This window comes from Pteropus alecto, unplaced genomic scaffold, assembly GCF_000325575.1.
Source record: "Pteropus alecto unplaced genomic scaffold, ASM32557v1 scaffold395, whole genome shotgun sequence".
NCBI classification, from domain to species: Eukaryota; Metazoa; Chordata; class Mammalia; order Chiroptera; family Pteropodidae; genus Pteropus; species Pteropus alecto.
In genome coordinates, this window is record NW_006438643.1 from 1,772,633 (window position 1) to 1,785,746 (window position 13,114).

Here is a 13,114-nt window from a genome sequence, read left to right on the forward strand (position 1 = left end):
TTATTATATATATGTATACATACACATCCTATTGGTTCCGTTTCTCTGAAGAACCTTGACTAACATACTGAGTAAGAACGTGCTTTGTGTTTGGTAATCCTTGGGCATCTCTTCTCACTTCTTGCCCAATTTTGATGATACAATGGACTGAATGTTTGTATCTTCCCCAAAGTTTGAATGTTGAAATTCTAACTCCCAATGTGATGGGATTAGAATGTGGGGGTCTTTGAGAGACAATTAGGTCATAAGAGTGAAGCCTTCATGAATGAGACTAGTGCCTTTCTAAAAGGGACCCCAGAAAACTCTCTAGCCTTCTTTTTGTCATGTAATCACACAGCAAAAAATATTGTTGTCCATGAACTAGGAATCAAGTTCTCACCAGACACCCAGTCTACCACCATCTTGGTCTTGGACTTCCCGGTCTCCAGAACCATGAAAAATAAATATTTGTTGTTGAAGCCACCCAGTTTATGGTATTTTTATACAGCAGCCCAAATGGACTAAAATAGATGGTAAAAGAGACCAATGCAAAAGGCACACTCTGAGAAATTTATGGTGATTAAAGATTAAGTGCTAGCTGAAGGTGGTAGGAATCAAAAATGGATTATTGAGGACAGAAATAATATATAACTGTTCTGGCATCAGGTTTAGTTGTAGTTCTAAGTGGCTGTAGATCATCCCACTAACCATCTTCCTGTCAGTTCCCAATTTTAAAAGTCCATGTGAATCCTGGAGAAGCTGCTTCTAAATGTATCGCTGAAGTGTGTGGATCCAAGCATGCAAGGCCTGACTGTAGTTCATACTGTGGTACATCACTCATATCTCCTTGTCCTGCCAGCCTGAAGAGCCCATTCCTCTACTGGGAATGTTACAGCTGACAGATCTCATTTGAGTCCTTCTTGGGAATTGCTATCTTCTGAATGAACCAACTCACCCAAACCCATGTCTCCTCCTTCTGGGCAGATCACATCCAATGACCAGTCAATGTGCATTTAAAAAGGCCTAGGCTCTTTCGTCAATTCAGGATAATTAATGGATCATCTTAGCTCCAGTGATCACTGCAGGATTAAATTCACTTTTGTTACAATTGCATGACATTCAATGTCTCCTTCCTCTAGTTCTATTTTATTCTTTTCCCAATAGGTATCTGAGAACACCCTCCAAATAAACTTCTGCACACAAATGTTCACTTCAGTGTTTGATTCAAAGGGAACCCAACTTGTGGCACTATCATTAACAAAGACAAATACAAGCCACACAAAAGGAAAAATTATTTGCAAAGCATATCACAATAAAAGGCTTTATTCCTTAATACAGAAAGTACTCCAACAAATAACTAAAAAAGCTTTTAAAGCACTAAGTAGACTGGCCTCCAAAAAGAAATTCAAATGCTCTTAAACATGAAGACTAACATTATTCATTTTAGAAGGTAGAAATTGCATTTATCAGCAGGTAGCAAAAACGAATCTGAAAACCTAATTATAGTGGCACAAACATAATGACATAGACAAATAAAATGTGATAACTGCTGCAGAAGAGCCACATACAGGTGCTTGAAATTTTGTGTAATAGCAATTAATTTTGCTTGATAAAACAGGAGAGGCCTCATAGGACATTCACTATAAATGGTTAGTTCACATGCATAATGGGAATTCAGCTGGATGCTCCTTGAATTCAATCATTTAAGTCCCTCTGGGGATAGCTTCCTGAGTTGTCATCCCCAGTGGCCTTTGTTACTAAAAAGGCATCAGAGTAGAAGGACTAGAATCAGACTGTTTTGATCAACCCTTGTACCTGACAACTGGGATTGGCATAGCTTCATTCCTGGTTCATCTCTTTTTTGATTTGAATTGTAAATGTGGTGACCAACTCCTTGGTAAGTACTCGAGAAGCCTTGTGTTCTAATTATGAATCTCATTAATCAAAAACTTATCCTTGATAAGCTTTTATGATTTTACAGTTTAATACTTACTTCAATCTCAGGATATACTCAAGACCAGAAACAGTCCTGACAACACTATTCTGACTATATTAAATATCACTCTACTTTTAATATAAAAAAAACATGATAAACAACCTCATTTAACAACTTACATATAAATAGTGAACTTTATTCTAACTCTGCCCTTTAAAGACGTTCTGTATTTGTTATTTAAACCACATTTTTTGTATTTTTTGCAAAGTAGAGAATTGAATTCGGTAGGTTCTTCTGAGATGAAAGCAGCATACTGGAAAATTTTCTGTGCAATGTTTTGCTTTACTCTAGTTTCTTTAAAAATGTCACATTTCAAAGCAAAAATAAAATAGACTTTCCAGAAAAGCATAGCATTTTCTAAAGAAAGAGATATTATTTAAATTTGATTGATTGATAGATTGATTGATTGTAGTTCAGGAGAAGTAGAGATTAACAATAAATAGTAAATAACATTCTGGTTACACATTTTTTGATTACTCCATTTTTCTTGATTGACCAGTAATAAAGTAATTTTTATTCTATTAAGAAAACTGATTTGAAGTTATTAATAGGATTTGTTATGGAGCGATTTATAATTCGGTTTTCAAAATGTTTAAATTGATTAAAAGATTCAGATCTATTAAAGACATTACTATATGTCAAAAATAATACCAACTTATTGGCAACTTATGAAGTTTGGGAGAAAGTTTGTTAGATAACATCGAGGGGCGGAGTGGGTGGGGATTGAAAGAGGAGTAGTTTTCGTATACCCGAGGAGGAACTGCTGGGAGAGGGCTGGTGAGATGAAGCCTGAACTGCATGAGTTCAATTCAACAGACAAGCCAGGCAGGAGAGAGACTCCAGACAGAAAAAATAACATTCTCCTCACGTATCTCCTCACTTAGCTCAACAAATTCAACATTAAACATACTTTGACACCTTTGCCCTGAAGGGAAAGAACTCCCAATTCTCGGTTCATCTCTTTTTTAAACTCTATTTAACTCATGGTTACACAAACCAAACAAGCAAAGCTCTTGCATAATACTCGTGGAAATAAAACCTCAGTTTCCTTTTAAACGTTTATCCTACTTCTTTCAGATTAGCATCAGAAGCAAGTTTGGGGAACTGGAAGACACTATCCAGGTTTAACAGATAGCCTTTGTTGGTTGTTGTATCATGTGACACAACCGAATTAGTGTTTGGGCAGACATATATCAAAGTGGTTTTAGTCACATAACAATAGTTTATTCATTGCCTTTTATGAATGTATATGAGAGCCAAACTAAGGTGAAAAAATATCCAAACATCTGCCAGGTTTTTTTCCTTATTTTTTTCTTTTTTAATGCATACAATTTATTATATAATCCAGAACTTTCTAGGCATTCTTTCTGTCTCTCTGTTTCCTTGACATCCCATTTTTTAAGGAAAATAAATGTCAATAAAATGTTTACAGACAACTCAGAAATGGAAGTAGTTTAGGCAGAGGAAAATAAATATAGGAAGTTGGAAATAAGGTTCAGCCCAGAAAATGCATTCAGAGGGCAGCAAAAGTTCAGGAAGAAAAGGCAGCAGCTCAGAAACGATTGAGGATAGATTATGGTAATTAGAGTTTGAGATTATATGAGAGAAAAAGTACAGGGGGAAAAAAATAGTTAAGAAGAAAGGAAATGTGAGCTTTTAAGAATTTGTCACGACAGGGAAGGAGCCTCACGATGGTGCCGCTACTGCTAGAGGGGTTGTGGTTGCCGCTGCCACAGTTCACCAAGGACCTTGTCCAAGCCTACCCACTTCAGGAAGAAAGAGCCAGACTTCTCAGAAGTCAGTGTGTTCAGTAAGAGGGATCCCAGGGCCTTCTGTATGTTCAGCAAAGAGAGCTTGCAATGATCTCCCCAAAAGATGGCTCCATCTCCATTCTGGGTTCTGATGATGCCATCACTTGTCACATTGTGGTCCTGAGGTACACAGGAGGTAATGGGGCTCCCTGTTTGATACATTGTGATGGAACCAACACCAAAGCTGAGATCCCGTTGGTCATGAACTTCATGAAATCCTGTTCTGACCATGTTCAATGTAGAAGGCTAGAAATGCACCTTGTGGGTAGCTTCAGTAAGGATAGGCAGTTGTCATAAAAACTTATTCAACAACTTAGTGAATTTGACAGACAAGATGACATTCACTTAGTGCTATAATGTGTGACAGAATTAAATGACCTGGAAGAAATTGAAAATCACTTTCCAATAATTTATGGAATTGCTGTCAACATTAAAACTACAGAGATTTACAGAGCCTCCTTCCAAGATAGTGGTCCAGAGAAGGAGCTGCGTGCTATACAGCTTTAACAAGAGGACCATCAAGTAGTATGTACAAGACAAAGACAGAACGACTTCATCTGGGACCGTGTTCTTGGATGTCATTTCCGTATATGGATTTCTGGTTGCAGCAAGATGATGAAAAAATTCTACAGAATCTTTCCAATTCACCTCTGCCCTACTCCCACTTTGATAAACATATTAGACCTACTTTTTAAAAAAAAAAAAATACCCATCTCCAGTACATATGTTTCCTGGAAATAAAGCTCTACTCTAGAAAAAAAAAAAAAAATTGAAGATGGCTTATGGGAAAAGATCTCTCTCCAGGAAGCTAAAAATAGGAATTACCAAAGAAAGCAACTTTTTAGCAAGTCAGAGATTGCTGATGGGCTCGGACAGAATAAAAATTAGAAATTTACATCTCTTGAGTCTTAGTCTCCTTCCTTACTCAGTGTCTTTCAAATGACTTTCAAATTAAAATCTTATTTTGACAAAGAAAAAAATTTGTCATGATACCAGGATCATACTAACAAAATGATCAAAGGTATAAATAATGATAAGAATAATAATACTAAGAAACTGCCTAAATATTTTAGATCTAAAAGATATTATCAAAGTCTTCATGAAAAGGATTGATGATGAAACATGCAATTAGCTCTGGTGTATTAATAAATTAGTACATTAATTTGTTATTTTACAAAGGTCACAGGATCAAATAATTCTCAACCAAATCAATTTTTCTTGAACATAAGCTTTAATGGGTTATATTTCTAAAATTGTATTTAAATTTTAATGGATTTTATTTAAAATGGTGCAGTGAGTAGAATCAGATGTATCAATCCACTCCACATTAAATAATAATAGATACAATAATAGATATAAAATAAAATAGCAATAATAGATACAATATAAAAATGCTAAAAAAATATTGCCATGATCCTTAGATATAAAAAAAATAGCTAGAAAACACATGATTGATAGAGAGACAGATAAATAGATATGATGAGATACAATGTATAAAAACACATAATTATGTGTTGAAGTTGAATCCACAAACCCACTTGGCTCCTGATCTGGAGATACACTGTTGATTGGTAGCCCAGCACCTCTGGGGACTCAGCATGATAGTGTCCTATGTTTGACAAGTAACCAGTCTAAAGTACCCTGCTTGAGACATGAGGCGCTTAATCCACATGAAGGGTAGAAATAGCTATTGTCATAGCCCAAGTCTGCTACCTATAACAAGCTAGACTTAAGGTAGCGGATGAAAAATAGACAAAATTGTACTCAATTTTCCTTTGAAACAAGATCTATTAACTATTATAAAAACATTTAATACAATTGACAACCTTCAGGAAATGAGGAAGAGCCAACTACCACATGTAACCGTGGGGCATGAACAAAATAAATTATCAAACAAACAAGGAAATTTCCACTCAAGATGAGAGTACAAGTAAAATTTCAAAACATATATGAAGCCTAACACTGAGAAAGAAACTATAATTTCAGTAATGAGAATATATACTCATGAGAAAAGAAAAACTAAAGCAACTTAAAATGAATTTCAAAGTAGGCATGCTTAAGATCTTCAAAAAATAAATGCAGAATAGTAACAATAAAATTAATGAAAAATTATAGGGGATTGACAGGTATAAACTGAAATCGAAAGTTATTAAAATAACTTTCATTAGAAAGAAAAATAGAGTAATTGAAATAAAACTCAAAAGTTGGAATATATTTGAGACCAGACACAAATGAAGACAGAATTAGTAAATAAGAAGGTAGTATTAAAGATGCACCAAAATACAACAAAAATAAATGAAGAGTTTGAAAATATGAAGCCATCTAACTAGAAAGTTAGAATGAGAGGGTTCAACATTTTTCAGCTAGATATAATGCTGAATAAACCATGTTGAAAGTTATAATCGCAGAGATATTCAAAAATGAAGAAATACATAAATTTTCAGGTTGAAAACGCTAAGTGCCAAGCAAAATAAATTAATTATAAATCCCCACTTGCATACTACATGTTGAACTGCAGAACATCAGTGATAAAAAGAACATCCTAAAGACTAGAAGAGGGGAAGAAATTTTTACTAAAAGGGATGAAAGACCATGTGCCAGCCAGCAAAAAAAAAAAAAAAAAAGATAGATGTACATGAAAAGTCGACCGAGGAGTGTTTATTAAAAGATTAGAGGTGTATACGGGGTTTAGGAGACAAAAGAAGATGCAGAAGCCCTCAGGGATCTATGGTTGGAAGGGAATAGCCAAAAGAGAATGACAAGCATGGACTCAATAGGCTTCTACAACAAAAAACTGTATTACCTCCCTATACAACTAGTAATCATTAAAAAAAAATAGAAAAATAATGGAGAATAAATGATTCTCTAAATAATAGCAACAAAGTCATAAGGATTCTGAAAATAAATTGATAAAAGATATAAAATCCACTATGGAGAAAATAACCATACTTTCGAAATACATAAAAGAAGATTTGGGGAAAGGAAATAAAATCCATGTTTACATCAGAGAACATTGTATAAATACTTATCTCTGAATTTTATGTAAATTCATTGAAATTTTAAATAAATTCTTAATAGTACATTGATTGTAGTATTTACATAATAAAGTCTCAAGTTCTTGAATTGGAAAATAAGCCCCTATGCAGTTATTTAAGTTGACCAATCAGTCCTCATAGAACTTATATCTGCTCTAATCCATATCTGTTGTAAGATTCCGTTTTGATGCCAATTTGATTTCCTTTTCTCTCAGTTTTTGTTTTTAGTTGGATATTGATGTCTACTTTTCTATGTATTTCTTTCCATTTAGGTTTGTATCTAAGAATTATGTATATATCACTTGGATTCACAAGACCTCAATGATTGCAATAAGATAGTCTGGCGTTTGAGCAAATCTATTCGGGCCGCTGCAAGAAGACTCTCCTGAGCCTCTCATCTTGCTTCCCTCAGATACCTGGCATGCCCACCTTCAATACCTCTGAAATTGAAATTTCTACCTTCTTCTTGATTGGGATCCCAGGGATGGATCCTGCCAACATTTGGGTTTCTATCCCTATTTGCCTCGTGTACCTTGTCGCCATCTTGGGGAACTGTGCCATCCTATTTTTCATAAAAACAGAGCCTTCTCTGCATGAACCCATGTACTATTTTCTCTCCATGTTGGCTGTCTCTGACCTGGGATTGTCCCTCTCCTCGCTCCCTACCATGCTAAGAGTATTCTTGTTCGATGCTCCAGGAATTTCCTCAGATGCCTGTATTGCCCAGGAATTTTTCATTCATGGATTCTCAGCTATGGAGTCATCAGTACTTCTCATTATGTCTTTTGATCGCTTTATTGCCATTTGCAATCCTCTGAGATACACCTCCATTCTGACCAGTTCCAGAGTCACCAAAATAGGGCTTGCTTTTTCTCTCAAAAATGTTTTGTTGATCCTCCCTTTCCCTTTCACACTAAAACATCTAAGATACTGTAAGGAATACCTCCTTTCCCATTCCTACTGCCTCCATCAGGATGTCATGAAGCTGTCCTGCTCTAACAACAAGGTCAATGTCATCTATGGCTTATTTGTGGCTCTCACAGGCATCGCAGACTTGACATTTATTTTCATTTCCTACATGCTGATTCTGAAAGTAGTATTGAACATAGCATCCCAGAGGGAAAGACTCAAGGTCCTCAATACATGTGTCTCCCACATCTGTGCCGTGCTCATCTTCTATGTTCCCATCATCTCCCTAGCTTTCATCTACCGGTTTGCCAAACACAGTTCACCAATCATTACGGTCCTCATGGCTGATGTTTTCCTTCTGGTACCTCCATTGATGAATCCCATTGTATATTGTGTGAAGAGCCAACAGATAAGAAATCTGGCTTTAGAAAAACTGTGTCAGTTTCCCTAACAGCTGACAGAAATGCTTAATCACAATGAAAACCTGATCAGTAAATGACATAAAACAAGCAGAATGAAACAATAAAAAATTGAGATGGGACATCACTTGTAAAATTCTTAATCTTTTTAGTAAACCTAGTTAAGTTCTTGTCTTTTCTTAGGGAAAAAGGCCCTCTTCCTCAAATCCTGATAATTGCCTTGAAAACTGGCAACTCAGATCCTCCGGCTATTGATAAGGGTCATCAGCCCATTGTTAGCAGATATGGTGTTAGGCCAGACAGAGCCCTTAGAGTCTTAGAGGGGAGGGGACTTTAGGCCAAAGGTCTTTTTTACTCTTTAAGAAATATATTAACCAAGCTTGTTTCCCTTTATTCACTTAACAGGCAAATCAATAATAGAAATTAATAGATATATGATTTAAATAATATATCTTCTTTTCCTTGTCTAGGGACTGAGGTGGCACTTTAGCAGGAAACCCAAGACCCCACCCTGAATGAGGCAGAAAGGGAACGAGCTCCATGAAACCCCTGTAGGCAGGGACTACAGCAGTTCTCAGAAGGAAGCAGATACGAAAGAAGAGACCTCATGTCCCGAAAAGAGCTAGGCAGGAAAGTTAGTTGGGGGGTTTTGGGTCTGCCTCCAAAGACACTGAGGTCATCCTATCCTAGAAGGGGTCTGCTCTAAACCGCCCACAATTAAGCAAGCCAAAAGCATTTTTTTAACTCACACAAAGAAACAAATAAGCAGAGAACTAGGTACCAATTTAAGCCAGCCACTCACACCTGCTCAGTGAAGACACAAGGAACTTCAACTCACCTGAGCCTCATTATGCCATCTTTATAATACGATGCATATGCTCGGAAATTCATAAATATCACTATAACAGACTTAATTCTGGAAACAAAGATGTGCAGAAAGCAAAATGATGAATCTCTGAGTCCTGTCAATCTTAATTGTCAATCAAGGAAGCCCATTCCTCTAAGAAAAGTAACCACCCACAGCAAATAGGAATAAAAACTCCCAAGGCTTTGTTATCAGGCCTTTTGAGCCACACTTCTCTTGCTCAGGTCCGCTTCTAAGTCTGGAAGTGTACTTTCCCTTCTAATAAAACTTTTCTTTTCTACTATATTTCAGTGTCTTGCTCAATTCTTTATTCAAGACATCAAGAACCTGGACAATGTGCCGGGAGAGGATCCTCACTCTCTGGTAACAGAATCACACATATATTAATTATTTACAATGTTATCTCTCAAATATTTATTAAGATTGAAGAATCAGTCTTGCACATTTGTTGGATTAGGATTTAGGTTGGGGTTTTTATATAACATAAAATGTATTCTAAGGTTCCACTTTCACCCAGCTTGCTTTACCAGCCTTATGAACACAATATATGTTTGCCATTTTCATCATAAATTTATATTCTATTTATTAATTTGAGAATTAATAGTATACATTTATATGACAATGGAATAGTAATCAGAAGTGACAGAAGACTGCCTATTTATTTAAAACATCCTTTTCAATATATAGTTTTCACTTTTATTGTAAAAGTGGAAATTCTCCAGTTTCAGGGAGGGCAGTATCTCCAGGTGCAAGCAGTAACTCAGTCACAGGGAGGTGATATCTCCAGGCGCCAGCCCCAGGAGAAGTGCAACATTCCAAGGTGAAAATAATTAAACTGTCTACTAGGCCCTGTTTGATCTGAGAGTTCCCCGGATACATTTATCTTTGTACAAAACGTTAATGGCTAACTTCTGCTTCTTGTAATCTGCTTATTCAAGGATGTAGTAGGAGGCTTTATAAGCTGCCTTCTCTAGAAGCTCAGGGCTGATCTCTAACCCTGCGTGGTAGAGAGTCAGTTGCCGGCCAGCTAATAAAGGCTCATAATTAATCTCAATTGGCTCCGTGGGTCTCAGAATCATTCACCCCACAACATTTGGAGGCCCCAGGGAGATCATCCCCAGAAGGAGAAGGGAAGTTTTCCCTAAGACCCACGGCCCTGGTTGCTCCCGGCGGGGCACGACCGCGTCCAGATCCTGACCCTGAACCTGTTTCAGTTTCTGATATGCTAGCGTTTTTGTGTTGCCTGTAGTCTGTTTTGTCTGTCTGTATTGTGTATGTTAGTCCGGACCGGTCGAATGTGCTGTTGCCCTCCTATTGCCTTGGTCTTCCGTCAAGTTTGTCTGATTGTCTGATCGCTCTGGTCTCTGAATATCTCTTGTGATTTTTGTAATTTTCAGTTTATTAACTCTTCTTTTTACAAGATTTCTTGCTGCTACAGCACCGCCCTTTGATTAGCAACCCATCAGCCTCCTATTGTTGTGCTAAGTCCGGTATCGCATATTTGAAGGCTCTTAAACGAAGCGATCTTAGTCCCCTGCCATTCGCCTTGGAATACCCCGCTGCTTCCAGTTCAGAAATCAGGTACTCAAGACTACAGGCCAGTACAGGACCTCAGAGAAGTAAATAAGCGTGTTGAAACTATACATCCCATCGTTCCCAACCCCTACACCCTCCTCAGCCAACTGCCGCCTAGCCACCAGGTATACACCGTCCTTGATTTAAAGGACGCTTTCTTCACTCTCCCCCTAGCAAAGGCGAGTCAACCACTATTTGCATTTGAATGGGAGGGCCCTGATAAACTGTATTCAGGACAATTGACTTGGACTAGACTGCCGCAGGGATTTAAGAACTCACCCACATTGTTTGAGGAGGCTCTGAGCCGGGACCTTGTTGACTTTCATCAGAGACATCCAGAGACTGTTCTTTTACAATATGTAGATGATTTACTCTTAGCCGCTACCACAGATGTAGAATGTAAGTGGGCCACTGAAGATTTATTACAAGAATTAGAGGTTAAGGGATACCGGGTGTCCGCTAAGAAAGCTCCACTCTGCACTTCCCAGGCAATGTATTTAGGATATAAGCTGCAAGGAGGCCACCAGACTCTGTCATCAAGCAGAACTGAGGCCGTTTTAAAAATACCCCAACCCACCACCAAGCGGCAGGTCCGAGAGTTTCTCGGGGCCATAGGCTACTGCAGGCTCTGGATCTCAGGGTTTGCAGTTAGCCAAGTCCCTGTATGCCAGCACTGGGGGAAAGTCTGAGGACTTACACTGGGGGAAAGCAGAGAAAGTGTCCTTTGAGGCCCTAAAAACAGCCTTGACCACAGCCTCTGCTTTGGCTCTGCCTACTTTAGACAAGCCGTTCCAAATCTTTGTGACTGAAACTAGAGGTATAGCAAAGGGGATCCTCACCCAGACTTTAGGACCATGGAAGAGACCTGTTGCATACCTCTCCAAAAGACTGGACTGTGTTGCAGCAGGGTGGCCTAATTGCTTGCGGGCCATTACGGCCACAGCTATCCTCACCAAAGAAGCCCTGAAGTTGACTTTAGGGCAGACTATCCAGATTATAGCCCCCCATGCAGTGGAGACCATGCTCCACAGCTCCCCTGGTCGTTGGATTTCAAATGCACGGATCACTCAATACCAGGTTTTTCTCCTTAATCCCCCACAAGTACAATTCTTGAAAACTTCTGTTCTTAACCCAGCCACCCTTTTGCCTGATGATGACCCTCAGCAGCCATTACATGATTGTCTTGAGCTTTTGGAAAACATCGCCTGCCTCAGGCCAGAGCCGCAGGCCAGACCTGACTGACGTCCCATGGCCACAGCCGGATGCCACACTGTACACGTCGTCGCAGAAGGAGTCAGGTATGCTGGGGCGGCAGTAGTTGCCGGAGGGACTGTCATCTGGCCTCAGGCCCTGAGCCACGGAATATCAGTCCAGCAAGCCGAACTCATCGCTGTGACCCAAGTGCTCCGATGGGGTAAGGAGAAGACAGTTAACATCTATATAGACAGCAGGTATGCCTTTGCTACTGCACATATTCATGGGGCACTCTATAAGGAGAGAGGATTACTCACCTCAGGGGGGAAGGAAATCAGGAACAGAGAAGAGATCCTAGCTCTCCTGGAAGCCATCTGGCTGCCTAAGAAAGTGGCTATCATACACTGTCCAGGTCCCCAGAGAGCTGAGTCTGAGATAGCCCGGGGAAATGCCTTTGCCGAACGAATTGCAAAGGAAGCTGCCCAAAAACCAGTGCGGCCCATTGACATTCTTCCAGTTCTGCCCCCCAGAACGTTTCCAGACTCACCCGTCTACACCCCGGGTGAACTTGAATTATGCAGTAAGCTAAAGGGGGTAAAAAGACCCCCTGGATAGATTCGCCTCCCGGATGGATGCACCCTAGTACCCGGTGCCTTAAGTCGGAAACTAATCTCTCTAGTCCATCAGAGCACCCACCTAAGAAGAACAAAGTTGATTGAACCTTTGAAAAGAGACTATTATATCCCAGAACTATACAAAACTGCCAAAGAGGTAACAAGATGTTATATTTGCGCCCAAGTTAACCCTGGGCCTCCTGTTAAAGTGCAAATTGGATCAAGACTAAGGGGCCAAGCCCTGGGGGAACATTGGAAACTAGACTTTACAGAAGTAAGCCCTGGAACTTTTGGATTTAAGTATCTACTCGTGTTCATCGACACCTACTCAGGAACGACTGAAGCCTTCGCAACTAGGAGAGAAACTGCTCAGGTAGTAGCTAAGAAATTAGTATCAGAAATAGTACCCCGATTTGGCTTGCCATTAATATTGGGGTCTGACAATGGCCCGGCGTTCATCGCCAAAACAAGTCAAACCTTAGCCAGAATATTAGGCATTAATTAGAAACTACACTGTATATATAGACCTCAGAGTTCAGGCCAGGTAAAAAGAATGAACAGGACTTTAAAGGAAACTTTAACCAAATTTAAACTTGAAACTGGCGAGAATTGGGTGAGCCTCCTCCCCTTTGCCCTTCTTAGGGTGAGATGTACCCCTTACCTCCAAGGCCTCACCCCATATGAAATCATGTTTGGGAGACCGCCACCTCTTCTCTC

The 13,114-nt window shown here is 39.1% G+C and overlaps 2 protein-coding genes and 1 pseudogene across 2 annotated transcripts; all 3 read left to right on the forward strand.

The window, feature by feature from the left end:
• The first annotated feature begins 3,666 nt into the window (after window positions 1–3,666).
• Window positions 3,667–4,674, forward strand: LOC102897449 (annotated as a pseudogene).
• A 2,568-nt stretch (window positions 4,675–7,242) lies between these two features.
• On the forward strand, window positions 7,243–8,181 carry LOC102897692 (olfactory receptor 51A4). The gene has a single exon (XM_006915758.1). It carries the CDS (start codon window positions 7,243–7,245, stop codon window positions 8,179–8,181), a length of 939 nt encoding a protein of 312 aa, XP_006915820.1.
• A 1,167-nt stretch (window positions 8,182–9,348) lies between these two features.
• Window positions 9,349–13,106, forward strand: LOC107195913 (the record flags this gene model as incomplete). Its single annotated transcript, XM_025049468.1, is given in 4 exon segments — window positions 9,349–9,377; window positions 10,501–11,235; window positions 11,237–12,396; window positions 12,427–13,106. Coding segments are annotated over 4 exon segments (2,604 nt in total), but the record flags the coding sequence as incomplete, so codon positions are not given.
• Window positions 13,107–13,114: the final 8 nt, after the last annotated feature.

Bases quoted from the DNA above. Each gene is read 5' to 3' on its own strand.
- LOC102897692 (XM_006915758.1), top strand. From the start codon at position 7,243: ATGCCCACCTTCAATACCTCTGAAATTGAAATTTCTACCTTCTTCTTG.